Genomic DNA, 17,850 nt, shown 5'->3' with positions numbered 1-17,850 from the left:
GATTATCATCCCCATGGCACCCTTACTGAAGGCTCTGATATGAGGATGTCATAAACCGGGGGAAATAACATTAAATATAACCACGTAATGAAGATTGTATACTAAGATATTGGCAGGTAATATTGGCAGGTAATATAAACAAGGAAAAGTGGGGTTTAAGTTGATATCATATAGCAATATCTATACTGTAAATAATGACATGCAAAAAACATATCACATATGCTGATCAGTATAGCGTTTGCTTTTTTCACATAGAACTGAAAGATTTGCTACTCTGGAATTGTCTGGAGTCAACTGATCTTCCCATATACCACGATCTGTGAGAATGTGCTATACCATGATCTGTGAAGCTGTGCTACATACAATGATCTGTGAGGCTGTGCTATATACCATGATCTGTGAGGCTGTGCTAAATCATGATCTATGAGGCTGCGCTATATACCATGATCTGTGATGCTGGGCTATTTACTCTGTCCTGTGATGCTGAGCTATATACACTGTCTTGTGATGCTGCGGCTGTATACTCTGTCCTGTGATGCTGAGCTGTATACTCCTGACACTATGGGTGGAAGCAAGTGGAATACAGGGGACAGAGTGGGTGGATCCTATAAGGGGTGGGGCTCCTGAGAAATGGGAGGGGGCAAAAAGGGAGGGCAAGGTCTGGTCCCCCCCATCCTAAAACTTTACCAGCCACCACTGTGTCATAGCTTAATGTTAAAGAAAGTCTGTCACTCCTCCATTTCCTAAAAAATCTCCTGAAAGCCTATCACATTGACCCACGTATACCTTCCTGACCTCTCTAGCCAGTCCATTTATTTTCTAAGTCACAAAATACCTAATGTATAGAGGAGCATGTGACCACTTTTCATCTATATCCTACCTGCAGCTAAGTTTCTGGTTATATTTTTTCAATATTATTACAATTGTTATTGCTGTCATTACTCAATTAAATGTTTTATAAAGTTTGGTTATACCTTCAAGTCTTTGTGTAATGATCTCTCTTTTCATATTTTAAAATAAACCCCAAAAACATAAACTATCATGTAATCGTGATAAATCACCTGTGATTTGACTTGATCGGCAGAGTCTGGCCATTTTCAATGTTGAGAGGTCCCTGAAACTTCTTCAGGAACTGCTCCCAGGAGACTGTGTCTGTGACATTGAATTTAAACCTGGAAGAAAAGCATTCAAATTACACACATTAAAGTGAGACTATGATAGAAAAAGAAGGCATCCAAAAAATGTGTTGCACCACTTTTAAATGCATCTGCCCCTTCAGTTTACACTTAATCCTATAAATACATGTTGATCCTTCCAGTTAAGTCCACCTAAGCCCTTGTACACATGGTCGGAGAATCTGTCGGAATGAGTCTTATCGGACCGTGTCGTCAGATAATCCGACTGTGTGTGATATGCATCGGACTGATTCCGTCCGAATCTCCATCCGACCCAATTTTCCAACATGTTGGAAATATTTCCCGACCAACTGGGCCGGACTGACCTAATCCGATCATGCGTAGAGCATTTTCATCGGACCAAGTGCCACGCATGCTCAGATCAAATTCCTACATCAAAGCTATTGGCTACTAGCCTGAATGTAGTCCCATCGTAACGAAATTACGTCATCACGTTCTGAAAGATCGGATTTTTCGCCAACTTGGCCCGACCGTGTGTATGCAACAGTTTCGGACACAATCCGTCGGACTAAATCCGACGGGCAAAATCCGACGGATTTGGTTGGCAAAATCTCCGACCGTGTGTACGTGGGCTAATGCAGCCTCCTTACTGCTGAGTCACAAGCCTGTAGCTTGCCAATCAGCGTCTGGCCACACTTATGTGAAGAAAAAGTTGGTTCAGTCAGGTAAGGTTAAAGGAGAAGTACAGTTAAAAAATATTTGCAATGCCTGGGTCTACCACTAATAACAGTGTAGCCCACTTATATAGGTGTATTATCAACCTTTCACCATGCAGTAATTACCACATGGCGCAGTGCACGTTACCAAAAAACGCATATGAAAAAAAGGGGACAACCCCCCCCCCCCCCCCCCTCCCCAAGAAGGCCCCAACTGCGGGACACTAAGGTTGAAGTCAATACATTTTAAAGCACCATAAATATGAAAAACAACAGCAATCCCTGTCTAAACCTTCCAAAGCAAACATTAAAAAGGCAACATTGTCATTAAAAGAGGGATCGGAGCTGCGCATGCATCCATTCAACCAGTCAGACTAATAACTTCAGGGATTGGAAAATAATAATCAATTTTTAATAGATCAGGCCCCATCAGTGCAGCCTGATCAGTGTCCCCATCAGTGCAGCCTGATCAGTGTCCCCATCAGTACAGCCTGATCAGTGTCCCCATCAGTACAGCCTGATCAGTGTCCCCATCAGTGCAACCTGTTCAGTGTCCCCATAAGTGCGGCCTTATCAGTGTCCCCAGCAATGCAGCCTCACTGTGCCCATTAATGCAGCTTTACTGTGCCCATCAATGTAGCCTCACTGTTCCCATCAAATGCAACTTCGCTGTGCCCATGAATGCAGCCTCACTGTGTCCATCAATGCAGCCTCACTGCCCATCAAATGCAACTTTACTCTGCCCATCAATGCAGTCTCACTGCCCATCAACGCAGCCTCACTGTGCCCATCAATGCAGCTTTACTGTGCCCATCAATGCAGCCTCACTATGCTCATCAATGCAACCTCACTAAGCCCGTCTATGCTGCCTCACTGACCATCCATGCAGCCTCACTGTGCCTGTCTATTTAGCCTTACAGTGCCCATCAATGCAGCCTCATTGTGCCCTTTCCATGCAGCCTCACTGTGCCCATCAATACAGCCTCACTGTGCCCATCAATGGAGCTTTAATATGCCCATCAATACTGTATCACTATGCCCATCAATGCAGCCTCACTGTGCCGTCATGCAGAGTCACTGTGACCATCAATGCTGCCTCACTGCCCATCATATGCAGCTTCTCTGTGCCCGTCAATGCAGCCTCACTGTGCCCGTCTATGCAGCCTCACTGTGCCAGTTTATGCAGCCTCACTGTGCCCATCCATGCAGCCCTACTGTGCCTGTCCATGCAGCCCTACTGTGCCCGTCAATGCAGCCTCACTGTGCCCATCCATGAAGTCTCACTGTGCACATCAATGCAGCTTTACTGTGCACATCAATGCAGCTTTACTGTGCCCATCAATGCAGCCTCACTGTGCCCGTCATGCAGAGTTGCTGTGTCCATACATACTGCCTCACTGCCCATCAATGCAGCCTCACTGTGCCAGTCCATGCAGCCTCACCATGCCCATCAATGCAGCCAAACAAAAGTCCCGCCTCCTGCTAGACCAGCTCATGTGATAGATGGAACACTGATCTTAATCAGTGTTCCGTCTATCATGCGAGCTGGTCTACGAGGAGGCGGGACTTTTGTTACAGCACGGCCGAACACTTCAGACTCAGCTCTGTGACACAGCAGGGAGATCGCTGTGTGTGACATGTAAACAAGAGGGGGTGGAGGAGCGAAGGAGGGGAGCGCTGCAACCACAGCTCAAAGCGGTCCCAGGGCAGGCAGCCAACCAAAAAATATCCCTGCAGGCTAGTCTGGCCCTGCTTAACGGGGTTGCTAACGAGAATGGTGTTCCTGCTGTGAAAAAAGTGCAGGAACGTCATTCCCACACATCCCTGCAGGACGTGAGCCCTGCCTAAGCAGTACCTTTTGTTTGGAATTTCTCCTGAAGAATGGCAGAGCACTTTGTGACATGTGAACATGCCAGGCACTCATATGCTTACATTCTCATAAATGTATATCTTCAGAGTGAAAGCTAAGGCACTGCTGCCTCTGACTGGTAGTTCCAGGGGATTTGGCTTGAGATTAGGTGATTTCACTGCTGTGCCGCTTACTGTTCAACTTCCTGGAGGTTCTGATATGAGGAAGCAAAGCCCTGCCCCTACCAAGATGGCCACATCCATATGGAGAGACAGTGCAGGACAAGGCATGCTTAAGTCAATTATGGGTAGAGATCAGCTATAGGAGACCACAGGCATAACTGATGACTAGCCCTTTGCATTCTGTCTGCTTTTTTTAAGCACAGCTTCCAGGGATCAGTTCCTCTTTAAAGGCTTGGTTAATGTCTAATGGCACGTGGAAAGAAGTTCCAGTTAAAAAGAGAACATGAGAGAAGTAGTGGAGATGTGAGAATTAAAATCTCTTTTACACAGGTTTGTTGACACAAAACTTTGGCCATATAGTTTACACGCAGGTTTGTGGACACAAACCTTTGGCCATATAATTTACACGCAGGTTTGTGGACACAAACCTTTGGCCATATAGTTTACACGCAGGTTTGTGGACACAAACCTTTGGCCACATGGATAATTCTGTTATTTTTGTGTTTGAATATATTTATTAACTGGATATTCCTTGTAATTGCCGTGTACATCTCAGTGGACAGCATCCTGATAGACAATGCTTTGCAACAGAATAATACATCTGATGGGCCCAAACTGTTTATCAGTTGCGTAATATTTACTCCAAAATACTTTTCTTGCAAGAAATTCTAAATTCTTCTTTCAATACGCTCACTATTATATTCTTTACATAATAATCCATTGTGATTTACTCTGTTACTTTTGAGAAAACTATAAACTGGATGATTATGAAAACCAGCGGCCATTGTATGAAAACAAAGGCAGAAAATTATAATATATCTTTTCTATGTGCCCATAATACCACTCATTCAGTAGCCACACAATCTGCTCATGACGGTAAACGTGATTGTTTAATCTGTTTCTTTTTTACCCGTATAGTGTTCAGAGATATTATAAAAAATAAAAACATGGAAGATTTATGAAGAGTGGAGACCTCATCAACAGATGGCGGCTGTCTTTCTTTATGTATTTTGCCCAATATGGGTAATTTGCAGTTACATGTTCATCTTTAACCCTAGAAAATATAAAAGAAACTATACATTTTTCCCATGCCTGTGATAATGTTAACCACTTGTGAGCTCCAGAAGGTTTTGCCCCATTTATGACCATGCCATTTTTTGCTATTTAGCACTGAGCTACTTTAACTGGTAATTACGCAGTCATGCAATGTTGTACCCAATTAAAATGTATGTAATTTTTTCCACACAAATAAATTATTTGGGTGGTATTTGATCACCACTGGGTTTTTTTATTATATAAATGAAAAAAGACCAAAAATTTTTAACAAAAAGAACCCAACAATATTTTTTACTTTCTGCTATAAAACATATGCAATAAAATAAAAAAATAAAAAATCTAATTCTTCATAAATTTAGGCCAAAACTTATTCTGCTACATGTACTTGGTAAAAAGTAAAAAAAAAAAAAAAAAAAAAATCACAATAGGTGTATATTGATTAGTTTGTGTGAAAGTTATAGTGTCTACAAACTATGGTATATATATTTGAATTTTTATTTATCTATTTTGGGACCGTGGTAAGACAATCTGACACTAACAGACACTGGGTGTGAACTGACGCCACCGATGACACTATACTAATGACACTGGCTAGGAAGGGGTTGACATCTCAGAGCAATCAAGGGGTTAAAGCAGAGTTCAATGCAAAAGTGGAACTTCCGCTTATCCGGCCGGAACACCACCTTTAGTGTGTCTCTAACAAGCGTTAATGTGTGCATTACGTGCTGCTTTTTTACTAAAAAGCTATTTGTTCCTTCTCCCTGCTTGCCTGGTACCTGGAAGATGACAGCAACATACAGGTACATCGCTGTGCCTGTAGGAGCCACCTCTCCGCAGTACAATGCAGAAGGGTGGCTCTAAAGAAGTTAAACCAGTTGACTGGGAAATCTACATTTAATGCCCAAAGTTTGTGGATACCTGACCAACATACCTACATATGAATGTGGACATCTGTCTAAATGGTTGTATTCTGGTGTTTCCACAGAATGATGGTGGTAATGTTACAGCTTACAAAGACATTAATTTATACATTATGGGGTTAATTTCCTAAAGGCAAATAGACTGTGCACTTTGCAAAGTGCAGTTGCTCCAGAGCTTAGTAAATGAGGTAAAGCTTCGCTTTGCAAAGAATTCCCAATCATGTGCAAGGAAAATGAAAAAAAAAACAGCATTTTTGTTTGCATAATTGGATGAGGGATGTCAGTAGAGCTTCTGATCATTTAAGCTCTGGAGCAACCGCTCTATCAGAGTGCAACTGCACTCTGCAAAGTGCACAATCTATTTGCCTTTAGTAAATCAACCCCACTCTACAAGAGCAGTTGCAACAGAGCTTAGTAAAGGACCAGAAGCTCTGCTGACTTCCATCATCCAATCGTACAAACAAAAATGCTATTTTTTTCCTTGCATGTGATTGGGTACTTTTTGCAAATTGAAGCTTTAACTCACTTACTGAGCTCTGGAGCAACTGCACTTTGCAAAGTGAAGTCTTTTTGCCTTTAGTAAATCAACCCCTATATTTCCAAAGGTTTGTGGATACCCGACCATCACACATAAATGAGCTTGTTGGACATCCCATTTTAAAACTATAGGTATTATTAAAAAAGCTGCCCTCCCTTTTCTGGCTAGAACTCCTCTGAGAAGGCTTTTCTAAAGATTTTGTCATGTGTCTGTGGTAGTCTGTACCCATACAACCAAAAGAACATTTGTGAGGATATCGGATGGAAGAGTGGTATTTTCTATATAGATATCTTCCATATACGTTTGGTCTACTTGATTTCACCTCCCATTAATTCACTCATATACAACAACCAGGGAGATCTAACCTTACATTCATTCTCATTACCAAAACGACCAACTTAGCTATTGTGATAATGAAATGTGTCCCATGGTAGGCACACTTTCACTTGGAGATTCTTTTTGTTTTCTTGATTTTATATGGGAGCTAAATTTTTCCTGATTTATACCATATATTAAAGCGCTGCGCAAACTGTTGGCGCTATATAAATCCTGAATAATAATAATAATGTATACTTACAGAGCTACATGGGAGACAGTTGTCACCCAATGAAGTGCTGAAAAAAATACATTCATGGCAGGACCACCATGTTGTATATGATTTCCGAAATACTAAATAAGGGGGGGTTCCCGCGAAAACGCGTAGACTTACACGATGGGATATCATTAAACGAATGTACTTAAGACATGTATTAGCTCTATGATTATATTCAACGATGTAGGGTATATGTACTGCAATGTATGTATACCTTTTTTAATATGTAATTTAATAAAGATTTTTGTATTTTTTACACAAATGTGAATAGTCTTAGTTCTCACAGGCATATTTAAAGTCCCCTTTTTTGTGGTTTTATTAATACTTTGCAATTTGTTTTGGGATGATGCCTATGAGAACATGATTAAGATTTGTATATGACATCCCAACCCAGACTCCATGAATAGTACATTAGGGTAAGAAGACTTGGCTCTCAATCAGCATTGGAATTAATCCCAAAGAGTCCAGTTGGGTTGAAGTCAGGGCTCTGTGCACACCACACCAAACTGATAGACCATATCCTATATCGGAACTAAAGCCTTGAATAGTCGCCACCCCAAACATTCAAATGCCTACGAGCTACCTTGTCAACACCACCAATGTCTCCTCAGTCTTTTCTAGGTCCAGGATCTTTGACCATCTTGGTGGCCAGGCCAGGATGATCTAACTCTTGTGCATTCACGCAGGAGGTCATTCATTTCGGCATGGAGGTGTACCATGAATGTACACGAAATTGAACATGCTTAGCTCAGTGTACATTCTAAAGCATCCCGTGAGGAGGAAAGCATGAAGGCTTTTTTGCAGAAGAGACATGTCTTTTTGCCATTAGGTGTACTTTGTTGATGCATGACACTTTTAATTAAATTGGGGTTCAGAGGCTACCCTACCAACTGCTTGACGTCACACTTATAAGCTTGGAAATAGTGTACAAGGTCATGCAGTTGAGGGGGCAGCAAATGTTTGACTGCAAGTGACCTCTAAGCCCCCCGAAGAGTCAGAAATAGGCAAAGTAAACAAAACTAAGAGGGAAATATAAATCTTTCATAAATCAACCTGTACCTGTAAATATTATTTTGTTTATAAGCCCAGTTGTGACTGCCTTATCGGGCAGAAAGACAAGGCGAAATTAAGTATTGCAGAAAGGAGAAACAAAATGTAATAAAAATAATGAAGGAAACAAAAAGTGTGAAAATGGTACAAGTGAAGACAGTGATTGTGTTCTTTAAAAAACAATGAGAAAAATGTAAAAGGTGTTCAATATTTTTCTTTTTTACATGCTTCAGATCAACAGTCTTTGCATTTCTGAAAGTTGCTTCAAGCCGAGTCACTGCATAGTGCTATTAACTAAATCACGCCATGTATGACGAGAAGAAAATCAGATGCATGTGTCGACATTTTACTGACATTTTATAAAAAAAAAAAAATCATGCTGTAAAATGGAAAATGTTGCACGTGTGAAAGCTCCATGAAAAAGCATCAGTCCAAAAAAAAAGAATAAATATCTGCTATAGAAAAAAAACTGAAACTGTAAAATGAATAAAACTTGATTTAGGTGAATGAAAGAACCAATTTCTACCTGAATATGTTTTGGGCAGAATGTAGCTGTATTCGCAATTTCAGATGATCAGCTAAATATGAAGATGAAACATAAAATTAGGGAGAGTTTTACCTGGCAGAAGGTTTGTAAAGTAACGATTATGTTTGCGATTCCCTGTTGTGATGCACGGTTATATGAGAAAAAAACAGAGTAACAACACTTTTAATGCCCTGTACACACGGTCGGACATTCCGACCACAAAATCCATCGGATTTTTTCCGACCACAAAATCCGTCGGATTTTTTCCAACGGATTTTGGCCGAAACTTGTGTTGCATACACACGGTCGCACAAAGTTGTCGGAAAATCCGTTCGTTCAGAACAAGGTGACGCAAATCACGTACAACGGGACTATAAAGAGGCCAGTCGCCAAAAGCTTTTGTCTCGTAATTTATTCTGAGCATGCGTAACCCTTTGTCCGTCGGAAATTCTCTACACACGATCGGAAAAAGTCCAATCGGATTTAGTTGTCGGAAAATTTTTGATCCAGCTCTCAAAATTCAGGACGGAAAAAGTCCGATAGAGCCCACACACGATTGGATTTTCCGACAACATAATCCGATCGGACTTTTTCTGTTGGAATTTCCGACCGTGTGTATGGGGCATTAGAGTTCTGGGCTACCTCCCATTAGCTCTATGGACTCGTCACACTGATGAAGTTAGAACTCTCTTCCTGTAGGTTTTATGATTTAGCCCCTGTTCACACCAGTGCGACTTTGAAATTGCAAGACTTTAAAGCCACACATCTGGGCGATTTGCACTGCTAATTTTATTGCGGCTTGTGACTTCAATTAACTAAAGATGATGCAAGTCGCAATGGAATCAGTAAAAAGTAGTGCAGAAACATTTTTCATAATTGTTGTAACATAGGTCGTGGAGATTTGAATGGTTCCATTGCCAGCAATTGAGTGCGACTTGTCGTGTAATTTGGAACTGTCAAATGAACACAACTGCCACATTGTACAGACAGAACAGTGACACTAGTTTCCTGAACTATTTGACTGCTGATTCAGAAAAGCATCATGTGATGAGGTTTTTTTTTACTGCCAATTAAGCAGGCATGTTAAACCGGAGAGTGCAAAGCCACAATTGTAAATAGTAGAATATGCATCCTGACTATGCATTGCCGCAGAGGTGCTTAAATCACAACACTGTTTGATCAGGGAAAAGACAGTTCTCATATATGTATTTCAGTTGAGTATTTAGCTATTTGTCTCAAGCTCAGCCTTAAAGTAGATGTAAACCCTCAAAAGATTACATTAAGTTTGTGAAACCACAAACAATTATCATGTTTTCTTTTATTCATCCCAGTTGCTTTTTAGCACCTCTAGATTCCTTCAGATTTTTTGCAGCTACTTCCTCTCTACATGCACTAACTCCAGCAACAGCTGCAAATCATTGATTTAAACCAGCATCCTGATGGTGACAAAAGTGGACAATACATGTACCAGCATAGACGCTTGTAGTCTACATTGGGAATATGTGTGACAGGGTGACAACAGAGAGGCAGAAATGGGAGACAGTTGTCACCCATTGAAGAAGTGCTGAACAAAATACATTCATCGCAGGACCACCAAGTATTATATGAACGGTTGCTGCAGATTTTGAAGCATTAAAAAAACCTTTTGAAATTACAGTAACATGTTAAAGAATGCATTCAATTGTAGTGGTTACGTTTAGATCTACATTCACAATCCAATGCAGAGGACACTAATGGACCTTAAAGTGGTTGTAACCCCCAGTCATGGAATCTGAGCAAAGCACATACAGTTCTCGACGGTTTTCGGCCGCCTTCGGCCCTTCTCGGCGGCCGAAAGCTGATGAGAACGGCCAAAGGCGTCCGAAAGCCGTTGAGAATGGGCAAAAGCTGTCGAGAACGGCCGAAAGCCGCTGAGAATGGCCGAAGGCGGGCGAAAACCATGAGAAGGGCCGAAGGCGGCCGAGAACTACCAGGCGCCGCCGAGAGACACAGGCTACATTGATGGGCATTTAAATGTACGTTTTTTTTCCTTAAATTTCCCTCCTAAAAGTTTTTTCCTTAAAATTCCCTCCTAAACTTGGGGTGCGTGTTATACGCCGATAAATACGGTATCTCTCTACAAAGCTCTGAATGTCGTTTCTCTCTGGTGCTTTTTTCCTCTGTTATCAGCATGAGTCACTTCTGAGAAGTTTTCCCAACACTTGAGATACATTTGTGTCAGGAGGGAGGGGGAGGAGAGCTCAGAACAGAGCTTGTCTAATCACAACACAATGCTTCTGCTGTGGGAAGGTGGGGTGTGTTCCTTTCCTCCAATCAACTCTCACACACCGTTACTACAGTCTTTACGCCCCCTTCTCTGTGCTCCTGGCAGAGGAAGAAAGATTTTTAACCCAATCTGCCCTTTAGAAGGGGTGTAGAGAAGCGAAGACTGCAGATAAACAAGTAAATCCTATGTAGGAGGATTTGTTAATTTTGTACATTTGCCCACTGACAAATAAATGATCGGTCTATAATTTTAATGGTAGGTTTATTTTAACAGTGAGAGACAGAATAAAAACAAAAATATCCAGAAAAACACATTTCAAAAAAGTTATAAAATGTTTTGCATTTTAATGAGTGAAAAAGATATTTGATCCCCTATCAATCAGCAAGATTTCTGGCTCCCAGGTGTTTTCTTTCCAGGTAACGAGCAGAGATAAGGATCACTCTCTTAAAAGACACCTGTCCACAGAAACAATCAATCAATCAATCAGATTCCAATCTCTCCACCACGGCCAAGACCAAAGAGATGTCCAAGGATGTCAGGGACAAGATTGTAGACCTACACAAGGCTGGAATGTGCTACAAGACCATCACCAAGCAGCTTGGTGAGAGAGTGACAACAGTTGGTGCGATTATTCGCAAACGGAAGAAACACAAAATGGAGGTCAATCTCCCTCAGTCTGGGGCTCCATGAAAGATCTCACCTTGTGGACTTTTAAAGATCATGAGAAAGGTGAGGAATCAGCCCAGAACTGCAGGTAACACACTAAGCCGCGAGGGACTGAAATCCTGCAGCATCCGCAATGTCCCCCTGCTCAAGAAAGCACACATACAGGCCCGTCTGAAGTCTTCTAATGAACATCTGAATGATTCAGAGAAGAACTGAGTGAAACTCTTGTGGTCAGATGAGACCAAAATCAAGCTCTTTGGCACAACTCAACTCGCCGTGTTTGGAGGAGGAGGAATGCTGCCCAAGAACACCATCCCCACCATCAAACATAGAGGTGGAAACATTATGTTTTGGTAGGGTTTTTCTGCCGTGGGGACAGTACAATTTCACTGCATCAAAGGGACGATGGACGGGGCTATATTAAATCCTTGGTGAGAACCTCCTTCCCTCAGCCAGGGCATTGAAAATGGGTCTTGGGTGGGTATTCCAGCATGACAATGACCCAAAACACATGGTAATGGCAATAAAGGAGTGACTCAAGAAGAAGCACATTAAGGTCCTGGAGTGGCCTAGCCAGTCTCCAGTGCTTAATCCTATAGAAAATATGTGGAGGGAGCTAAGGGTTTGAGTTACCAAACGTCAACCTCGAAACCTTAGTGACTTGGAAAGGATCTACAAAGAGGAGTGGGACAAAATCCCTACTGATATGTGCGCAAACCTGGTGGCCAACTACAAGAAACATATGACCAATAATTGCCAACAAGAGTTTTGCCACCAAGTACTAAGCCATGTTTTGCAAAGGAGTCAAATACTTTTTTCACTCATTAAAATGCAAATCAATTCATAACTTTTTTGAAATGTGTTTTTCTGGATTTTTTTTGTCGTTCTTCTGTCTCTCGCTGTTAAAATAAACCTACCAATTAAATTTTACATTGGTCATTTCTTTGTCAGTGGGAAAAATCAGCAGGGAATCAAATACCCTTTTCCCTCACTGTATGTGAGGGCTTACAAACACTTTAAGGCCCCTTTCACACTGGGGAGCTTTGTAGGCGCTACAGCGCTAAAAATAGCGCCTGCAAAGCACCCTGAAACAGCCGCTGCTGTCTCTCCAGTGTGAAAGCCCCGAGGGCTTCTACACTGGAGCGGTGAGCTTGCAGGACGGTCAAAAAAGTCCTGCAAGCCGCATCTTTGGAGCGCTGTAGGAGCGGTGTATTTACCACTCCTAAAGCGCCCCTTCCCATAGAAAACAATGGGGCAGCGCTACAAAGCTGCCTGCAAAGCACTGCTGCAGCGGTGCTTTGTGGGCGGTTTAAACCCTTTTTCGGCCGCTAGCGGGGGTTAAAACTGCTCCGCTAGTGGCCGCATAGTGCCACTAAAACATCAGTAAATCGTCGCTAAATATAGCGCCGCTTTACCGCCAGCGCCTGCAACGCCCCAGTGTGAAAGTAGCCTAAATGTAAATAAAGGAATCAGGGTGATTTTCACCACAGCAAGGGAAAGTATCAACTCAGATGTAAGAGGAGAGTGGGTCTCCTTATGGAATAATGGGCAAATGCTTATGCCGCGTACACTCGTAGCCGACTATCCGACGGACTTAGTCTGGCGGTCTTGCCACCAGACTGTCCGTCGGACTTTCCGAACGGGCTACTTGCCCACACACAGCACTTTTTCAGCGGACTAATACGGCGTACTAAGTCCGCCATACTATCCGCCCTACTTTTGAAATGAACGGACTCGTCCACACATGCGGAGGTAGGCCCCGCCACCTGGTATGGACATAAAGGGGAACCCGAACGCCGAAAAAAATCGGCGTGGGGGTCCCCCCAGGTCCACATCAGACCCTTGTCCGAGCACACTACCCGGCCGGCCAGGAAAGGGGGGGGATGAGCGAGCGAGCCGTACCAGGCCGCGTGCCCTCAACATGGGGGGTGCCTTGGGGAAGGGGGGGCCGTGTGGCCCCCCCACCCCAAAGCACCTTGTCCCTGTGTTGATGAGGACAAGGGCCTCTTCCCGACAACCCTGGCCGTTGGTTGTCGGGGTCTGCGGGCGGGTGGCTTATCGGAATCCGGGAGCCCCCTTTAATAAGGGGGCCCCCGGATACCGGCCCCCCACCCTATGTGAATGAGTATGGGGTACAATGTACCCCTACCCATTCACCTGTGAAAAAAGTAGAAAAAAAAACACAACACAGGGTAAAAATAGTTTATTGCACAGCTCCGGGGGTCTTCCTTCTTCGGGGGTCTTCTCGCTGGACTCCTCCGCTATCTTCTTCTAGCTCTTTTGCTAGCGGAGGAGCCCGGCTTTCTTCCTCGTCGCCGCCTCTTCTTCCGACTTCGGGGGTCTTGTCCCCCTCTTCGGTTCTTCTGCCGGGCCACCGCACCTTCTTATAGCTCTTTTACAGGCGGTGGCCCGGTCTTCTGTCGCCTCTGTCGCGGCCGCCTTCCGTTCTTCTTCTTCTCCTTCTTCTTCTCCTGGAGATGTTGACTCGACGCTCTCTCCGGCCGCAATGCCAGGGACGCGCTGCGTCTTGCTAGGGGGTCCCTCGTAGTCTGCCTTCTTCAATGCCCAGGCTGGTGACATCACTTCCCCTCACGCCGCACAGTCACCTGGGACCCAGATGACTGTGCGGCATATGACGGTGCCCGGCGCCACTCGCGCATGCGCAGCCCACAGTAAGAATGCCGGCGCCGAGAGCAGAGCGGGGAACGAGGGGGGGCTTCGTTCTCCCACATTGCTGGACCCTGAGACAGGTAAGTGTCCGATTATTAAAAGTCAGCAGCTGCAGTATTTGTAGCTGCTGACTTTAAATTTTTTTTTTAGGGGGCACCCCACTTTAAGGCCTCTTTCACATGGGACGGATCCGTGATGATGGACATCCGTAGACATCCGCTTGCTCAGCGGGGGTCCACCTAAAAAACTGACAGGCGGACCTGAACGTATCATTCGTCTGAAAGAGGCTTTAGGCGTTTGGAGCTTTTGGCTTCGGCCATTTTGGAGTGGAGATATGAACTATCTCCATAGGGAATAATTGATTTTTTTCCCCTTCAGCGTTTTGTAGCTTCAAGCTACAAAATGCTCAGGTGTGAATGGGGCCTAAGTGGCCAATGTTATAGAAGCAATCTTGAACTATTTACCATTAAATAATAAAGCAGAATTCTAAAATCAAATTGTTGACAATTTATAAATAAATAACCTGCAACTGTATGGTAAATCTTTAGTGACTCCATCCATTGCGTTCTATATGTGACTTCTAAGCTCCATCATATACTAATCTACTATACCGCAACTTCTTCCCTCACCGAAGGGGAAGGTGATTAAACACACTGAGACTGATTAATTCATTATAATACAGGAACTAAACACAGCTCCTAATCCAGGTATTACTCTGGCTGGGAGTAAGATATTTTAATTATGTTTTTAATAATGTGTAAATGATGTCATTTGAGTCATTTAGTTGCTCCTGTGTTTTCATCATGACTATATGTTCCAGGCTTAATAGAGGTTATTTCTGGGAATGATTCCACAGCCACATATACCTGATAATGATAATAAAACACCAATCACTCCCCTTCTCTATCTCCATTACACTTTCTTTGTGCTTAATAAACACACAAATCCTTGTACACTACTATATCTTTATTAAAATGTCTGTATGGAGTTGGCTTTATACACAGGCACACAGCCATCTTGGAACAGAAAATGGTCTTCTGCAAACCTTTATCACAAGGTTGCAAATGCACAATTATCTAAAACGTCTTTGAATGCTGTAGCATTAAAATGTACCTAAACCCGGAAAATTTTCCTTTATATTCAGCTGTGAAGCCTGCAAATACCATACATTGGGCTCTATCACACTGGTGGTCAGGGGGAAGGGGGGGCTGAGCAGTAAAAACTGGCAGCTGAACCATGGCTTTACCACCCATTGGAATTCTAACATTACAGCTTGACAGGGCTGTACACATGCCGTGGCCAAGATGTTTTGCTTTGCATTTGCGGCACATTTAACTCAGGCTGCAAAGTTTGACAGGTGGCACTCTTCCTGTCAAACTCAACCTTTGAGATAATTGGGCTGCATCGCAAACCAAATGCTTAGCTCGCAGTTGCAGAGCAGTCCCACCATGTAAAACTGCTGTTCCGAACAAAAAAAAAGAAAAACAGGCATTAGGAGGCAGAAAGAGGTACCTCCTGAATCCCTGCCAGCTGCCACCACAGATCACTTTTCAGAGGGCATTCAGCATTACCACCAGTATGAAAGAGCAGTTCCTTTTTCGGGGTAGCTAAATTTTTCCTACACTATGGATATAGCCATGGTTATTACACTGGCTAGACTTCGATTTCTACTTCTACTTTCAGAATGACAGTTTTTGCTCTTCTCCATTAAATAGTGTATATGGGACTAATACCGTGTTTCTGTGAAAATAAGCCCTACCCAGAAAATAAGAACTAGCCTGATTTTTGGGGAATATAAGCCCTCCTCCGAAAATAAGCCTTAGTAAAGTCCATGTAAAAATCCATAATATAGTTTGTAAAAATGTTATATAATGTTCACTGTGTCTCTTTTTGTAACTTTATTGTTGAAAATACCTTATTTACAGCACCGCTGGTTGCTCACATGACCCGCTCGAGACCTTCTCCTGACGTCAGCAGCCCCTCCCTCTGCAGTGCTCAGAGCGGGGCTGACATCAGCAGGCATCTCAGTCCTTCCCTCAGCAGTGCTTGGAGCGGGAAAGAAGAGCTCCGATGGATCACGTGAGCGCCCAGCGGCGCTGTAAATAAGGTATTTTCCACAATAAAGTTACAAAGGGAGACTCAGAGGACATTATATATTATATTATACTAAATGGATTACAGATTTTTGGGATTAAAGATGTCATAATGATGACAGGGGGAGAGGTGTAGAGAAGACAGGGGACATAAATAAGACACCCCCGCCCCCCAAAAAAAGGCCCTAGTGTGTTTTTGTAGCAGAAATTAACATAAGACCTGGATCTTATTTTTGGGGGAAACACGGTAGCTTACACACTAAAGATAAGGATGTTTGTTTTCTATCCAGCTCACAGGAAGTGACAAGGATACAGCATTTCTGCTAGGATCAACATGTATCTTCTCTATTTTATGAAAATATTCTTAGCCTGAAAAGTGAAAAATAATGCGACCACCATATCTAATATATGTAAGGACTGGTAAGCTGCAATATATTACATGTTTGGAGGGTTTAAGTAGGCTTTTACATTATCCTTCACCAGAACATCAGATCGCAGACATTAAGAGGGGTGTCAAAATACTTTTGGTCTCATTATGGTTTGTGTGATGCTTAATTGTCCACCAACATTTGGTCACTCAGTGTACATACCATTCAGGAATTTGACAGGAACCAATATTATAATATGATTTTTCTTTTTTGCCTGGAGTTCAGCTTTAATATGCAGCAATTTGGTTATAAAGTGTGGACTCTGCAGAAATTACAAGCCACCCACATATTGAATAATTGTAGACTGAACCCAGCAGAGGGGCCTACCAGGACAAAGACATTTATCCAGCAAAGCCAAGTTTAGCAGACTCCCATACATTAATATAAGTGGGCCTGTTCAGTTGCTGTAAATGCTTTATTATCCTAAAAATACATTTGTGCAGTCTCCTTACTTTTTAGTATCCTGACTTAACATATCTGAGAAACAAATACATACAATACAATTACTACATTCCGGTCCTTCCAGGAAGAGTGATTGGAGGGCAGAACAGCTCTCAAGGCCATGGCTTAGTTAACTAATGAGGATGGATATGAGAGGTTAAAGGCAAAGTTCATTTGAAACTATTATTTCATTTTTTCAAAGTAGGTAGGTTACACCCTCCTTAGCTTGATGAAATGTTTAATAGCTTCCCATTGAAAATGTGAACTTAAACCTGGACTCTAGTTGGCTTTTAAAATGAACCATGCAGTGCCACCCACACATCAAGGGTTAAGTGCTCATTTTGTCAAGGGCAGGGGGCCCCAAACTTTCTAAACAAAGGGCCAGTTTACTGTTTAAACTAGAATTTAGGGGGGCCGGACTGTTGGCCAGTGGGAGACGAAAATGCCATGGCATCAGTGGGAATAAACAATGTCCCATCTTTAGTGTTAGGGGAAATATTAAATGGTGTCAGTGTAAGGAATAGTGCCCCATTGTTGGTGTTAGTGGGAGAAATAGTATCCCATTAGCTGGTGTCAGTGGGAGGAATAGTGCCCCATTGTTGGTTTCATTGGGTGGAATAGTGCCCCATGTTGGTGTCATTGGAATAGTGCCCAATTAATAGTATCAGTGGGAGGAATAGTGATACGCTGTTGGTGTCAGTGCAGAAATGATTGCTCCATT

General features: G+C 42.9%; 1 protein-coding gene across 2 annotated transcripts in view; it reads right to left on the bottom strand.

The window, feature by feature from the left end:
- The window catches only part of EFCAB6 (EF-hand calcium binding domain 6), a 270,887-nt gene that overhangs the window by 116,571 nt on the left and 136,466 nt on the right, over positions 1-17,850 (bottom strand). For both annotated transcript variants that reach the window (XM_077469390.1, XM_077469391.1), the window contains exon 11: positions 1,062-1,172. In XM_077469390.1, the coding sequence (XP_077325516.1) occupies positions 1,062-1,172 (111 nt within the window). The remainder of the gene's footprint in view (positions 1-1,061; positions 1,173-17,850) is intronic.

Source organism: Lithobates pipiens, unplaced genomic scaffold (assembly GCF_037356315.1).
Source record: "Lithobates pipiens isolate NorthernLeopardFrog02 unplaced genomic scaffold, aLitPip1_a1.2 Scaffold_8, whole genome shotgun sequence".
Taxonomy (NCBI): domain Eukaryota; kingdom Metazoa; phylum Chordata; class Amphibia; order Anura; family Ranidae; genus Lithobates; species Lithobates pipiens.
Note: the sequence above shows the minus strand (reverse complement) of the source record. Positions and strands in the feature narration are given on the sequence as shown.